General features: G+C 41.7%; 1 protein-coding gene across 3 annotated transcripts in view; it reads left to right on the forward strand.

Annotated features, from left to right (window-relative positions):
* The window catches only part of TAFA1 (TAFA chemokine like family member 1), a 209465-nt gene that overhangs the window by 164206 nt on the left and 28066 nt on the right, over positions 1 to 17193 (forward strand). For 2 of the 3 annotated variants that reach the window (XM_068202247.1, XM_068202249.1), the window contains one exon: positions 550 to 690. In XM_068202247.1, the coding sequence (XP_068058348.1) occupies positions 550 to 690 (141 nt within the window). The remainder of the gene's footprint in view (positions 1 to 549; positions 691 to 17193) is intronic. The other variant, XM_068202248.1, reaches the window with a different exon arrangement.

Below are 17193 nucleotides of genomic sequence, written 5' to 3' on the forward strand. Positions count from 1 at the left end.
GTGCTGTTGGGCCACTCTGTAATCTGGGGAGACTCGTTGTCATTCCCTAAGGGCTGAGTACTAGCACAGAATCAAATATTTGGAGAAAAATCTTATTTCTAGATGATTCCCTTAGTCTCTGTCCTTGTATGAGAAAATATTTGGGGAAGAGGTCTCCAATATTACAAGTATAAACCAGCCAACAGTGATTGCACATTTTCTGTAGCATTTTACCTACATTTCTTCAGGCCCAGACATTGACAACATTATTTTTAGGCCAAAAATTATGTGGATGTCATAGAGACTTCTAATATAAGAAAGACAAGTGAACTTATCTACATTTTCTATTAAAAATGTAGTGTAACAGTACCTGGCTTATTTGGGAGCACCCAGCAAGACAGAAATAAAACTGTAATCCCACCTGTACAGAAGCTGGGCAGAGGCACAGACAGGAGCACGCCTGGGTGCTTTGATTAGCCACTGCTGCTCTTCCTAACCAGAGTGTCAATATTCTCTTTTTCTTTTCTTTTTTTCTTTTTTTTTCTTTTTTTTTTTTTTTTTTATTGCCAGAAGGAGGAACGTGCGAAGTTATAGCAGCACACAGATGCTGTAATAAGAATCGAATTGAGGAAAGATCACAAACAGTAAAATGCTCCTGTCTACCTGGGAAAGTGGCTGGGACTACAAGAAACAGACCTTCCTGTGTTGATGGCAAGTAGCTCCTCCTGTGTGTATGTTTCTGTTTGTGTACCACCCATTACAGCTAGGAAGCTGTAAGTCCACAGGTTGTGCATAGGAAATTTGTTGTGTTCTTTATGTAACGAAATAGAAAAATCTATAAGCATGAGTATATATTTAGACCACTTTCTTCCTACTTCAGTGCATAGTTCTGTGCACATGGGTCATGTTAAGATTTAACTGAAAACTGTAAGAATATTGCCCAGTGCAATGCTTTGATGAGTACAAGAGATTTATTATTGATAAATACCTGGATAAAATTATCCCTTGAGTCACTTCACGGGGCCCCTTCAGTACCACATTAGTTTTGATTCATAAATATTTCAAAGGACAACTGCCATTCATTTTGATTTAATTAGTCATTTGGAAAGTCAGTGGCAAGATAAATAAATGAATCTTGTATTGTAGTCCTGAAATGAACATTACAGAAAGCAGGAAAAAAATCTTTGTCTTTTAAATCACTGCTCCTGTTGCTGGTCATGGGGATTTGGGTTTTAATTTTTTTTTTTTTTTTTCCTGAAGGAAAAGCACGATGTTATTTGTGTCTGGGTTTCATATGAGGTTTAGCTCCACAGGGTGTTTTCCTCTCTGGGGCTCCCCTGCCAGCACTGCAAGGTGAAACCACACAGCAATCAGGGAGAGATGCACGGCTGGGAAGTGCTTAGTAAAATATAAATCTCATAAGAAGATGGGGAGTAAGTGGTACTAATCCCATTAGTCACCCTTCCCGAACAAGCTGCTCTGTGCTGCAGAATCCCTCAGTGCAGCAGCTTTGTGGAATGGAGCATCTTGTAAAAATCCCTTGCTGTTCTTTTTGGTGAACGTTGTGTTGTTTGTACCAGCCCACAGGTGCTTCAGAGAGCCACAGGTTGGTTTTGTGCAGCACTGTAGACTCTGTGCTGGGCTCTCCTCACTTCTTCCTGTTGGAATCCCATGGGTAGTGGTGTCTCTGCCAGTTTTGGGAGCACCTCTTTGGGTTTGTGTTTGGCATTCAGCTTCACCCCAAGAGAGAGTGGGGAGCTCTGCAAGCAAATATTGGAAAAAAAATGTTCTGTTCTGGGTAACTTTCCTCAATCCCAGGCTGCCAAGGCATTAGAATGGAGCAGGGAGTGGTCCAGTGTAGTTAGACGGGAATATTGTTGGATGTTGTGGAATGGAATATTGTGCAGACAAAGATCATTCTTGCAGATTTGACACCAAGAAGGGGAAAGATTAGGGGCTGCCTTAGAGGAACGAGAACCTTGTGTTTTCTCAGCAGGTATTTGTGGCATGTGGATATCTGGTTTATATATTAAAGATATGAAAGGAAATGTTTCATTATTTAAAAAACACATTCAGATTTTTAAATTACGAAGCAGTGTTTCATAGCTTGTTACACTAGGAATGCAATTCAGCTTCTGAACTCATGATTAAAACCATGCTATGAATGCACCTGTGAATGATTATGCTTTAGTCCACATCCTGTCATTCTGTTATTGCCTAATTACCCTGATAAAAAGAAGCTTTTCTTTTTCTGCTAAGCACACTCATAAAACTGTAGGTGAAAACTACAGCTGGTTGTAACCAAAGATCAGCTGTACAAGCCTTGAAGAATTTCATGTTCTTCATCAGGTCATGAAACACAGAGGCAGCAGATAGAGCAGAGACACCATTAATTCAGCCCTCATAACTCTGTTCAGAGAAGAGAAGCTCAAAGAGTGCTGTGTTAAGAAAAAAGTCAGGTGCAGGTGTGGACTGGAGCCTAATTGCTCTGTCAGGATTACAATAAAGAGAAATGTTATTGTCTGGAATTTTGAAAGGAGTTAGGATAAAACAATGGCTAATATGAAAGTGTAAGGCAAGTCCCATTGAAGTCACTGGTAAGACTCACTGTGACTTCAAAGCCAGCAAATGTGAACTACAAAGGAATGTCTTCTCCTTTCAAGTTTGGTTGTAGTCAGCCCATAGCTGCTTTTGTAGATGGCTGGAGAACAGTTCAAAAGCCCAATATGCTGCTGGTAAAAATTAATCCAAGGGACGTTTGCTTTGGCCTTTGTTTTATCCCAGACTTTGCTTTGTGGCTTTTGACACACTGACCTGGCTTAAGTCAAAACTTTTTCCACTTTGGTGGTTCCATTCTTGTTAAGACAAACTCCCAAAACTTCCCATGGGAGTCCCATTGACGTCAGTGCTTTAACTCACACAAAGATTTGGGATTTGCTGTTTATTTTGTGCATGAGAACACTTCAGAAGGTCACCAGCAACTTTCTACCTTCTTTGTCAACCATATTGAAAGGACCAGTTAATCTCACACCAGATTTTATTTACAGTGTGTAAATGTATATAATTTCAAGCCATAATGTGTCACTAAGAAATCTTGTGTGAGTCCTTATCAAATATCCACAGGTGTTCAGGTGAAGCAGTGTACTCACACCCAAACAAAGACATCACTCCTGAGAGGTGGCAAGGACTGGGAGACCCCTGTGAGCAGTTTGGCTGTTGGCTGATTATCACCTCAAGCTATCTCCACCCCATGGCTATGTACTAGTGTGTATAAAGCAGGCTGAACCTCAGTATTGCCCTGCCACACTGTGACTTAATGATATTGGGATCAAGCTTTTGGTGCTTCCCAGTTAAATTTCATCAGAAAACACCTCCTCAAGGCTGCTGCTTTGACAGTTTGAGTCCATGTTGCAAAGGAGAGATTGCATTGCCTTCTACCAGCTATTGCTCTGGGACACAGCTGGGCTTGTGGAGAGCTGGCTTTGTTTTCTCTTTCAGAGAATACAATTATATGTAGGAGTCATCTTAACATTTTTAATAAGTGTCAGGGCTGATGAATGGTCCTTTTGTCCCTTTTGTTAAGGTGTGATCATGGGTAGCACACCATCCCAGTACATAGGGCTGTTATGCAGTCCTCCTCCTGCATGGGACAAAATTCAGGCTGAGGTTATTTGTACTATGAAAGGCATGAACTTGATGTGTATTCCCAAGTACCACTTCCTGCCAAGTCCTGCAAACTTTTTCTTTGGGGTCTCATTTTAACAAAGTATAGTGAGGCCAGGCCATGGCAACCTTAGAAGTCATAAATTATTATTTGTATTCATAGACACTGTCCTAAAAGCTGCGCCATCACCAGTGAATTATGCAGTAGCATCAGTGGGAGCAAAACAAAAGCCAAACCTTGCCATGACACACAGACACCAGTTTCTGTTTCTTTGCCTATTCTGTTGCACATTTACTTTCATGATTCCTTTCACTACTTCAAGGTCTTTTTTGTTTGAAGGATGGTTTGAAATGCTCCCTTCCCTCTCTGCAATTTATCTTGCCTGCCGCTTGGCCACAGCATATACCACAGGCATCAGGCTGCTCAGCTCTCTGCCATGGATATTATTATTTTCTTCATTTGCCCAAATACCTCTCCAAAGCAAGTCCCTTTTTCTGGGGAAAGCAATGCCCAGCATTTCCTGTGGGCTCATGAAGGCTCTCGGGTACCTCAGCAGAAATCTCTGTCACTGGTGCAATTTCTCCTGTGGGCTGAGGTTTTCTTCCTTTGTCATATCATTACTATTAAAAAAAAAAAAAAAGATACTTATAACTTTAATACTATCACTTTTATACTGGGAATATCATGCTTTGTACCATATCCTTTAAAGTGGTATTGAAGCATCCTGTACAGTCAGTAGGTAGTTATGTCTGTGTGTTCTTCAAGGCTTGTGAATAATATATAATTTGTTCATCTATACTGGAGTTTCCTATGTTACAGTCAGTGCTCTCAGGCACACATATTTTTTAATGCTTCATTTTTCTATTCCCTTCCCTTCAATCTTCTTCCAGGCTATTTTAAACTCTTTCACAGGCAACATCATATTTCTTGCATTATCTGAATTATTATTATTAGTAGTAGTAGTAGTAGTAGTAGTAGCAGTAGTAGTAGTATTGAATTATCAGTGAAATTTGTTGGACCACAGAGTATGGAAGAACAGAAAAGCACCTGCACTGGCTTTTGAAATCAGCCACAAAGGAATTTTCATGCAGGTTGTGCGTATTGCCAGTGCTTTTAGGAAATGAGGTGGGTTTCACACTGGTGAAAACCAATGAGCAAAAAGGAAGGTGCTACTAAAATTCTTAGCAGTATTATTCCCTCTAAATTGTACCTGTAAGAAAGGCCTCTGCAGACACGTGAGGTGATCCCATTCCACGTTTTCTGCAACGCAGGATTTGAAGCATTAACTCTCAGGCAGCAGGATTAGTGGTTTACTCCATGGTTTGCTCTTGTCCTGTTTTACACCAGTCATGCATCAGGGGAGAGAAAAGTCATTCACTGATACAGAAAAATAAAATAAAACCAAGCCAGTATTTTCATATTTCATGGATTGATTTTGGATCGCCTCAAGTTTCAGATCATTCCACAGTGTATGAAATCTTAGCACACATGTACATACTTCAGATTTTTGTTATTTGAGGATCACTAGCCACCGTGTGGTCCTGTGAATTTACATCACACTTCATCAGGGCAGCACTACCAAAGCAAACGTGAGGTTGCTGACCAGTGGGAGCACCCTGACTTTTAATTCCTTTCTGGGCCAGCACATCACACCTCCCCAGTTGTGCTGCTGGATGATTGGTGCTGCTCATCCTTATTTTTCCATGTGCAATAGCTGGAGCAGAGAGGGGACAGCATTCACAGCACACATTCCATTTGCTGTGTTTGCCCTGCTTTCTCCCACCCAGGACCCACAAACAAAAAGCTCCCACCTGGTCTGCATCTCCCTAGGCAGACAGTAATTGCAGCCACCCTGCTGACATCAGTTCATTTATTTTTATTTTTAAATTATGGGCAAGACACCGATTGTGGAGCAAGCATCTGTGATTTAGGAGTGCTCCTTCAGGACAGAGGTGCAGCTCAGCCCCTTGTGCTGGTGCTCAGCCTCAGCATCCTCCCACAGCACTCCACCCACCAGCTGAGAGGTGGGCATGGGATGCTCAGACACTTCCTGCCTCTGCCTGCAGGGAAAGCAGGATTCGAGCCTTGTAGAGTCAAATGGAAGACTCCTATTGACTTTGGGTCAGGTCCTTAGTAAATGCTTTGTTAGAGATAATCCTGTATCTATCAGCACTTACATCAAGTGAAAACAGTTCACAGTCACAAAGCCAATAGTTTTCTATTTATCTAATGTGTACTTTAGGTGGTATCACCAGAAAGCCTTTTTTTTCCCCACTCTGTGAAAATACTTTCAATCAATTCTTATTTCTTGAAGAAAGGGGGAAAAAATGCTTTTTGAAATCCAAGGAGTCAGCTTCTCATCCCTCTAGCTGTGCTTCGGCCTAGATAAGAAGAGATCTCAGGGTCCCATATTATTAATTCACTGTCTATATGAATAACGAGCAGCCTTGGTGAATTATTCCACACTCCTGGGAAAATCTATAGCCCTGTCCTTCTGCAGCACCACTGGAACCAAGCAGTAAGCTCATATTTATTTTTATTTGGTGAATTCAGATGACTTCATTTGTAAGGAGGAAAAAAATGTCTCTCTTCCCCACTGACATCCATTTAGCAAGCTCAGAAAAAGTCACAGAATATCGCATGAGCTATTAAAAAAAAAAACAAAAAACCAAAGAGGGGGCAGAGAAGTCTAACTTTACTGAAATATTTTAGGATTTTGTTTTGTCCAGATCTTGTCTTTTTGATACGCCCTTGCAGCCACCCTGAAATCACAGCCCGATCCTGAGAGGTGCTGATTCAGAGGGAGCAAAAGCAGAGCTGGCAGCAGCCATGCAGAGTAATTAATTCATTTACCCAGGCACAGAAGCTCTCATTACCAGTTTGCCTTCCCAGAGGCTGGAGGGAGCAGAGGGGAGGCGTGAGCCTGACCCTGCCAGCGCTGGGTGAGGTTTTGTGTCAGGACACAGCCTCATCTCCTGAACCCAGACCATCAGTGAGCAGCCTGGGGAGAGCAGAGAGGCTCTGCTTCTCCCTGAGCAAGTGGATGTGCAAACAAATCTCTGTGTGGGCATATGGATCCATATCTATGCATATATATATATATGTGTGTGTGTGTGTGTGTATGTGTATTTCTGTGCAGAGCCACCCTGCCATGGGTGGTGCCTGACAACACCCAGAGCTGCTCAGACACACAGGGATGTTTTTCTGTGATTAAGGTGCACACAGGCAGGACACTCAAGGAGCAAATCTGCAGCTCACCTGGGCCAGGCTGCAGCAGGGCTTCCCAGGAAGGTGCTCCCCATCTCCCAGCCGAGGCTGTGCTGCTCCTGCTGCATGCAAACTGCAGCGGGCCCTGGGGAGAGGGGAATGGGTGCTCCTGTCTTCTGGTGTGAGGGTGGTGCAGCTAATGAGAGCCTCTGGCTGGGGGTTTGTGTGAGTACCTCTTCATTGCAGTTATCATTTGTCTCCCCACCTATGTTTTATATTTCTGTCTTTTTCCAGTGACGTTGTGGTTTCCTGCACAGCAACGCAACCACCCTTTTTAATATGAAGCTCATAGAACAGCTGACTAACCCACCCCTGGAGAAGTGCAGAGAGCTCACTTAAATCCCAATTTCAGCAGGAAAATAATTTCTTTTTTCTACTTAAGAGGGGAAAAAAGCAGTAAGTCATGGCACTATCTCCATTGTGTGAGGGGTGGTCTCTTTCCCAGGTTCCAGCTGACAGATTTCAGAGGGAGCAGAGCCCTCACAGCCAACCAAGGTGCACAAACAGCATCCCTATAGTGAAATTAGGGAATGGCATGGCTCTGGAGCAGTGTGAAGACACACAGGAACATATAATTACTTCACCTCCATACAGAGGAAAGTAACCTTTCACTCATATACTTGCAATAAACCCACTAGAGGCTAAATGGAAAAACAGTAGGAGATTTCTCCTCTGATAGGTAGCATTAAGTGTTAATCACAGCACTGGAAGAGCCTGGGAAGAGGGTTTGGAGGCAGGGAGGGCAGGCAGCCGTGCCAGTGTGTGCCAGGCACCACAAGGAAAAGAAGCACGAGCTGGAAGGGAAAAGAGAGCCTAGAGAAAAATCCTGTGCAGGGATGAAGCCACAGGCAGGACCATGGGTTCAGGTTCGGGGCTGCTCAGCCTGCCTGGAGAGCGCAGAGAAAACCAGGAGAAGGGGTTTCACTGCTTTGCAGACACAAATCTGCTTTGGTGAGCCCACAGCAGGAGACTCAGCCCCCTGTGACCCATGTGCAAGTATACAGGTGGCAGATCGGGGGCAAAACCAGCTACAGCAGTGCTAAGGAATGTCACCAGAGGACACAAGGGAAAACGATGCACCACAGCTCTGGTCACGGTGAAGAGACTAATTTATTTCTTCTGACTCCAATCATTTATAGTTCTCAAAAGGTGCCAGTGGATTGGAGGGTGAACGTGCCACCCCTTCAACGACACTGGACAAACCACCAGTACATCAAATTTCTCCGCCTCTATGAAAGAATGCAAAACAATAGGTTGTTTACAGAAAGTTGCCTGAGAAAGTTTACAAGAATGTAAACTCAGAAGGCTTTAGAAAATCCTGAGAAATCAGGGAGACAAAGGAAGGCTTCTCACCACAACCCTTCAGCCAGCAGTGCTGAGGGAGACATTTCCAAACATCAGGAAGGTACAGTCTGATGTGTATCTGCCCTGCTTGGCAGCAGGAGAAAGATTTGCTACCATTTACTGCATCTGTGTGGAGAGGTGATCCAGCTGATGGAGGATGTGTGGTATCTTAGGAGCAGGAGGGTTAAACCTTTGCACCCTGCCTTTAAACAAGCACCTTTCCCTTGTGTGGCAAAGCACACATGCCCAAGTGCAGCATCCAAAATGCTCTCAGGAAGTGGTTTGATACCCAGATTTTAAACTGACTCCTGAAACCCTGAGAGATTTGCTGGTTTGTGCCAAATGAGGGCATGGTTAGTAGGGTTTAGGAAAATGAACAGGATGGTGACTGGCTATTAATCCTTGCTCACAGTCCTCAGGGAATGTGTTGGACCAGTGTCCAGCTAATCCATGGCCAAGGGGAGCTTAGGGAAACATTAGGGTCGGGTTAGCATCTGTGCTGTCTCCTCTGACACCAAATCCTGGCAGGAATTCTGATGATAGTTCATCTCTGCCAGGGAAGGCCACATTATTAAGTGGCTAATTGTGCACAAGCTCACACCACACATCTTTTCTGCCTCAGATACTGTGGTTTTGGTGCACTGTGAAATGCTGCGTGCCTACAGGTGTCTCTGATACACTACAAAAAATACCTGATTGGGGTATTGCAGAGCAGGAAGCTTTTTTTTCTTTTCTTTCAAAGCTACCTTCCATCTATAAACATGGAGCTAGTTCACAAGGCTTGATTGTGGTTTGTAGGATTAGGGTTTGAACACAAAATAAGTGGATGATTAAGTAAGAATGAAAAATGCTCCTCCACAGTGAGCTCTCTTTAAATTAATAAACAAGAACCTGAAGCTATTACACACTGAAATTTTAAAGAGACAGTGACCAAATCTTTGAAGGAAGCAAACACATCATTTATCCTTTTACTGATGAAGAGAGTTCAAATAGGAGTCACTAATTTAGCACTGAGACTGTCGATTGTGTTGAACTATGTGAATTAATCTGGCAACTGCAACTGGAAGCAGGCAAGTCAACAAGTGTTTAATTGATTTCAGAGGATCAATTATCCATACAGTTGATCAGAGACACATTTGCAGTTCCTCCTCTCAGAATAAGACCAGGTCACTGTAGGACCCAAGCCCCTCAGCAGTTTGTCAGTCTGTAGTTAGCTTTGGGAGATTTTTATATATTAATATTGCAGAGTTGTCTTAAGTTTAGGAATCAAGTAAAGACATTGCAAGCAAGGGATTTCTATCAGATCTTAGACTTTTTGCTGAGGAAGTGTGCTACTCGGCAGGTAAATAGCCTTCAGAGTTTGGAACAGGTCTCCATATGCAGGTGTCAAAAAGCAGTTTACTAATCCTGTGTATCAAAGAAAGCATTATTCCTCTTTGGGAACTGTTCTCAAAGGCCATTCAGTTTGTTACAATAACTGCTCAAGTTTAAGCAAGATGGAGGATGGCAAATTTCAATATTATTTAAATAGTGCTGCCTCTCCCTTTTGAAACCATCATGCAAAGACAGTGGTGGGGAGAGGAGCTGTGCTCCACAATTGAAGCATTCTGCCCTATGTCATTAGTACATAAAAGCTATTCTGCAGGCAGATGGATTGCTTTTAATATGTGGGTTTGTGTAATCGTTTCCTTTTGATTACAATTCCTAGGCAGCAGCCTTACAGCAGAGTTTTCAAGATGCATGTGCATGGTCAGTACATTTTTTTTTTATCTTCCAAATGTGCCCAGAACTCAGGAACAGCAAGGTGAAACATCAGCACAAACCATCACTCAGGAATGAAATGGAGAAGCAAATGACACTGTCTTAACTGAGGACAAAGGCAAATCTCCCATTAACTCAAATGAGAGTAGAAAACATCTCTCTCTATTGATTTTCTTATTACAAAATGCCCTTTCCTTTTTCTCCAGACCCCTCAATGAAACACCATCAAATATGGTTGTGTGTAATATAGTTATGCAAATAACAAATGAACTCTATTTCCTATAGAAGTTTCATTTCCTCCTCTTGAAAATTGCCAACTGGATGAACACTTTTTAAAACCAGAGCACCTGTTATATATAAAACCCCAAGTTCATTAGTGCAGTGAATGCCTGTATACCCAAAATATAATATAATATAATATAATATAATATAATATAATATAATATAATATAATATAATATAATATAATATAATATAATATAATTAATATAATTAATATAATATAATATAATTAATATAATATTATATTATATTATATTATATTATATTATATTATATTATATTTATTATATTATTAGATTACATTATATATATCATATTAAATTATATTGCAATATAATATAATATAATATAATATAATATAATAATATTGGTTATTCAAGGACACAGGTACCCCTTGCTCTGAGCAGGATGGGGAACAGGACAGTGACCACTGCTTTACACCACAGAGCACAGGAGCAGGGCAGCAGAGGAAAAAATCTGTATCCTTTTGGACAGGTTTTGTTTCCACTGGGATTCAGCTCAGTAGCAGAGGCTGCTCTCATTGCATTGGTGCTGTTCATTTCCCTGGTTTATCTGATGAATTGGGGTGATCTGAATGTCAGGCAGGGAATCAGGTGAGGTTTTTGTGGCAGAGCTGGAGAAGTGAAGTGCTTCCCTCTAGCACTGGGACTGCTCCTGTCCTGGGATGGGTGTGCAGTTCCAGCCACTCTGCCTCAAAAAATGAGGTGAATCAACTCGTGGGGCCAGGTGTGGAGAGAGGCTTTGGCTGCTCAGGAGAGCAGGCAGCCTCTGTTGGGAGAGAAGAGTTGTAGGACAGCAGAGCAAAGGATGGAGGAGTAGGAATCTACTGTCGGATCAGAAATCTGCTGTCAGACCAGGGATGGAGAAAGGCTAAAAAGCAGTGGGGGTTTAATTGATATAAACTCCCCATCATTAAATTTAGCTTGGAAATTAGAAGAGTACTACTAGCTCTAAGAGGGGGTTGGCAACAGCTTCCCACCAGGGATGACAGCTGGTTTTGAAGACTTCCACTGTCTTTTGTCTCGCCACAAAATGCAAAGTAATTGGTATTATTTGATCAAATAACACTGCAGCATACTGGTGAGCAATAGGTGGATCACAGGCATAAAAGCCAAGACAAAATGCTGTACAGCAGACTCATAAAATTCATTTTTTATGTTAGAAGCCAAAAAAAAAACCCTCCTGAAGTCTTTAGTAACAGTTTGGCTTTATTTGATACAATCATTTTTTATTGTTTGGTTGACCAACATTAATATTTCTTTTGTATTCATTTATTTGCAATAACCTGCTGATAAATCAGCTTTAGCAGCGGAACCAGTTAATTCTCCATTGTAAATATTGACTTAGATATTTTTAATCTATTCTGTTTGTCAGATATGGCAATCCTGGACTTCCCTGGATGAGCAATAATGAGGCAGCATGGCAGAATCCTTTTCTACTGCTCCTCTGAAACAGCCCTTGTAAATTCTGTGTGATTATTGCAGAAAAAAGACCCCACAGCATTTGCCAACACAAATTAAGTAAATTATGGTTTTGCTACCTGGCTTGCACTCTACCAATGACCCCTGGTGTCCACAAGTGGGGATTCTAGCAAAATATATTTGAGTTTTCAGGTTTCCCAGCTGAGCTGCTCATTAACTCATGGCCTGATGGAAACTTAGATGAGAAATTATCTGTCATTACAATCGACATGGTCTAAATGTGTTTTGTGTAGCCAGGTTGGATAAATAGAATGAATGGAGGAGGTTTTGAAATTCCTAAAATTCAAACCTAATTGCAAATCACTCAGGTCTGTGGTTTACTGTTTCATGGCACCTTTTGAAAGCTGATACAATTTCCTAATAGAAGGAATAAATTGACAAACCAGGTTAGAAGCTTAAGATTTGAATGTAACAACCCTTATTCACAGGTCTTCAGTGAAATCCTGAATCCTATCAGTGTATTTCTCAAATCATCAGGAGCACTAATTTGTAGCTAGCTTTGGGTTAGACCCTTTCCATCTGAACCACTCTCATTTTAAACTCATTATTTATGGTAAGCATGGCCACACACTTCATGCATTTTGCATATTCAATTTTCAAGCCAAAATATAGGAGCTGCATTAGCTTCAGTGCTCCCAGCAGATAATCAGGCTCCTGCACCATCAAACCTTATGTCACCACCAGTAATAGGCTGAAATCGTCCTACCCTCATAAGGACTGTGCCTGCCCAGCTCCTATTAAAATTAATGGGCACTGGGCATCCATTCCCACTAGGCAGCTTTGGAAATATCAGCCAAAATGTAGTTGTAAGTATTAACCTTTAGGAAGTTAGTGTTGGCAGCTTCCCAATGCTCTGCACTGACTGATCCCAGCCCTGCCCTGGTGGGAGCAGCTCCTCGGGGCTGCTTTGGCACCCCTGGGCTGTTCTGGCTGAGCAGAGCCCGGGCAGCCCGGAGGGCATTGCCAGGCTGCCCTTCCCTCCTCCAGGAGCCGCCTGCACCGAGCGTGCCTTTTTCCTCAGCATCAGAGAGGGAGGAAGCCCAGCCCCATAAAGGTCAGTAGAGGCGGTGTGAAAATGCTGCTCTGACTCAATGTTGAAGTCTGGGGCAAAAATGACAAAAATATTGCAGGCTAACTGTTAAAATAAGTATATTTGGTATAGGAAAAAAAATTGTCTCTGAATCCTTTTATATATTAAACCTTGTAAGGAACTTTGCCCTGCTGACTTAACATTCTTTAATTAGTTGTTTTTTTTTTTTTTCCTTTCCTGTCTGTGCTTGCAAAGAAAAATAGTCTGGCATTTTAAAAGAAAAATAGGATTAGAATAATTTATTATTGGATTACTATTAAACTAATAGAAACAGCCATATAAATTCATTTCTATAAACAACCTCCAGGTCTCAGTCTAATCCATACAGATGGTGACCTGTGAGGGAGCAGTGTTCCAGGAATAAATTTGCTGGTTTAGACTGGAGGGTTTCAACCCAGCTAATAAACTCTCAGTGGTGCATGACTGAAATGTTACTGCAGTAGCTAGAGAGCAAACTGTCCCGTTTCACTCTTTTTTTTCACCAAATAGTTCTGAAATAACCAAAGTGTAATCACCACACTCAACTAGCAGATTGTTCATGAACACAAAATACAGTCCTAAATCAAATAAATTGCTAGCTGTGAAGCATTTGCTGGGCTCTGCTTTGCATAGTATGAGATAAGAAGCAAATATAATGCACTGGTCTCTATTACTAAATGCTGCTAAAAGTGCAAAGTGATAAATGTGCTCTTTCCATTTCAATATAGCATCATTAGTAGAGAAACCCTGTAAAGATCACCAGCATGTTAATGACCTGCATCTTCACTACCACTGTGAGTGCAGCTCTGTGCTTTTGCTGGGAACCTATGCCATTTTAGGAGGTATTAATGTTATTTTGCTGAATTCTGTTACATTTTTGTTCTGGTATTCTTACTTTTTTACTCTGCCTTCTTAAACATGAGTGTTTAGTAATGAGGGACTCAGAGGAAATGTGTAGCCAGGGACATCAGCAGTGCTGGCAAGTCAGAAGCAGCAGGAGGGCCAGCCAGAGCCCTTCTTGGTTCTGCTGAGTCCACAGGTTTTGGGCAGAATTATGGGCAAGGCTTACTGCAGTATCCCTGTGCTCAGGGTATGGATCATGCACTTGTTCTGCCAGCTTTCCCTGAAATATTAGGTCTTGCTCCATGTATCTTTTTGTAGACTACAAATCAGCCATGTTGGTGTAGTGTCCTGCTTGTACAATGTCTTTTGGTTATGTCGACCCTTGTATTTGCTCACTTCATGGCATGCTACAATATGTCAAATAATGTAGATGCTGTTGCTTCCTATATAATTTTTCAGCTAAAAATGACAGGTCCCTGGAATTATTACCGTATTGTATTGGTTTGGGTTTTTTCACTAACAACACCATAGATGTTGAGAGGTTCTTCCCAGGAGTTTTGCAGAGACCAAGGGGGCTATATTTGCACTCTGAAATCTAGCAAAAAAAATACAATCTACTACTTTATGCTGTAAAACAAGGCAGGCATCCAGCAAGGGCAGGAGCAGAGGCTTCAGGTAGTGAGAAGAAAAATTGGGCTGTGGGCAAGACAGGAGTGAAGAGAAGCCATACTGCAGTGTCAGCAGACTTGTTGTGTAGGTAATACTGGATGCAGTAAATAACCTCAAATATTTGGATTTGTTTTCTTATTTTTGAAACCTGAAAGAATGTACAATAAATGCATTAAAGATGTGCAATGTTCAGATCAGTGTTATTGTGCAGGATGAGATAAGAACAGAGCATGGGGAGCAGTTCCACAGGGTCGTGGTTGACAGCAAATCTGGGGAAATACCAAGGTAAAAGGAGATATTCCTACAGCCTGCTTTTCATTCCCATCCAAAAATATCCTTCCTTCCAATTTCTCTTTGGTGTCAAAATAAATGAAAATGTTTCATAGTGATTAATGGTGTGCTGGCTACACAGTGAATGCCAGTAGGGATGCAGCTGATCAGCAAAGAGGATATTTTCAGAAAGCCTCATCATATTTTGTTTTGACTTTATGCTGACACGTTGAATTTTGCCAAAAAAAGTGATGCAATTCAGGCAGTTGTATAGGCAAGAGTGTGAGCACTAAGACACACACAGGGAGAGCCAGTCCCACGGGGATTCTCTGCTAGGAGATGCCAGTCCAGAGAAATGCTCCAGAGAGAGAAATGCTGGCCTGCTGGCCACCATGTGGATTGTCCACCCCAAGGACTCTGCCTGCAGGACAGGACTGCAGGAGCATCTCTGTGGTCTCCAAGACCACCCAAGGCTGCGTGGCACTGAGGGACCCAGCACGTGCCACCTCTGAGAATAGGAGGAGGTGAGAAATGTCACCATGTCCTTGTTTCCTTTAGGAAACGGTTGAGTTATTTAAAAAGTGCTTACAAGGTTTTGGAGAAAGGACCAAAAAATCCTGCAACGTAATGCAAATTAACTTTGTGCTTGTAGGTTTTGATGGAGCTGGTTATACATAAAGTCTGTGCTCTGTGTATTCACCTGGAGACCTAAACTATTATGTAGAAAAAAGAACAACAACAGCACAATATTGTTGCTTTCACTGCCATTGATCTTTAATTTCCCACTTCAATTTTGCCTTCTAGATTAAGGAGGTGGTTTTTGTACTGCTGTGTATGTGAGATGTTTAAAACTTACTTGAGATTTCAATTTCCAGAGGGTTCTGTTGGCTGAGGTTGTAGCTTATCTAATATTTTCATGAAGTCCAAGCTCTGTTCTGTAGAAGTCAGTTTAGTTTTAAGCTGCTGTTTTTACCACTACAGTGAATAATCCAAATTTTAATTATTTTGTATCTTTTTTTTTTTTTTTTGGGGGGGGGGGGGCAGTGTTGAGTATTTTTTGCTGAAAATTTAGTTGTTTGTCATTACTGTAATTTTAGTGGAAGGGACATTGGAGAAACCAAGCCTCAGTGGAATAGATTGTTATCCAGTGTAATGTATTGATCAGGTCAGGCAGTAAATTAACAGGAGCAGAACACCATTAAATTTTGAACTTAATTGCCTTCTACTCTTAATTTCTATTGGATATAATCAATAGGTGCCAGAGGAAAGTTAAAAGAGTTATTTAGCAAGCTGCTATTTCCTGCAGCATAATGGAAAACTAATGTTTCATCTTCTAGTTGATGCAAATAATTTGTAGATCGAGTGTGGCCACTTAAACATTTTATCAAAGCTTCACTTTAGTTCTTTCTTGATTAATCTTCATCCCTCCAAGAAAGAAACATGGTTTAGTGACACAATGTGTTTTGGCTTAGCTGCCCCTTTGGTCTTTGTTTCCCTGGAGGATCTCTCCAGTCTCTATTCCCATCTTCAGCCATGAGAGATGGGATCTCTCCAGTCTCTATTCCCATCTCCACACCCTGAGCGTTTCCAGGGGAAGGTTCTCAGGGGAGGGTTCTCAGGCCAGTACCTCTCATTATAATTTCCTTTTCCAGGGAAATCCGCTGCAGCCAGCGGAAATGAAGACCATAGCCTTGGTCTTGGCTTTTCTTCTTGGTTCTTTTCCCAGCTTATTTGGGCAAGTTGCTCATTTATCTTATTTTCCTGCCTGAAAATCACCAGCGTAAACAATTGCCTTTGCCAAAGGCTGGTGTCAAGCTGAAGTGTTGCACTTTCTTGCTGAACTCCTTGTGCTGATGATACATTTTGTTCTCCTCTCCAGCCTCAGTTTGTTACACCCTCTGTCTCACATTTCCCTCTATAGTAAAATTTTAGATACCTTTTTTAATTCGCTGTTGAATTTCAGTATTGCTTATCCTGCTGTAATCTAAACCCAGTCCCTTATACATCAGTATCTCAGTGCCATTATTATTTTTACACCTCTTTGGGCACTCTTTCCATTACCTGGCCTTTTGCTAATAAAATGCTGCAAAAGGAACACCGTGTTTCAGGTGGTCCCACGCCAGAGCTGTGTGCCCAGTGGCACTGCCCTGTGGAATTATAGGGCCATTAAACAGCCACTGAGTGGAGGATAGACATCTGATGCAAATTAGGGAATTACTGCAAATTTTGGTGGGCCTCAGAAAGTGTATTACTGAAGCAGCACGCAGAATAAAACAGGCCAAGGTAATCACACCTCAATATCTTACAGCGGTGTCAGTTCTGTGCCAGTGGTGCTACTCCATATTTATAACTTTGTATTGGCATCAGGCAATTCACATTCAAGCTAATGGGATTCTTCCAGGAGTGTTGATTCAGGTTCCTGATGAGAAATGAGTATAGCCCCTTTTGCTCATCTTCACAGCAGAAATAGCAGTTAGAGTTGAGAGGAGTCTACTTGAGGTTTTATGAAGTGGAGCATAATGATGCACCAAATGAACAGACCT

Source organism: Anomalospiza imberbis, chromosome 11, assembly GCF_031753505.1.
Source record: "Anomalospiza imberbis isolate Cuckoo-Finch-1a 21T00152 chromosome 11, ASM3175350v1, whole genome shotgun sequence".
Taxonomy (NCBI): Eukaryota; Metazoa; Chordata; class Aves; order Passeriformes; family Viduidae; genus Anomalospiza; species Anomalospiza imberbis.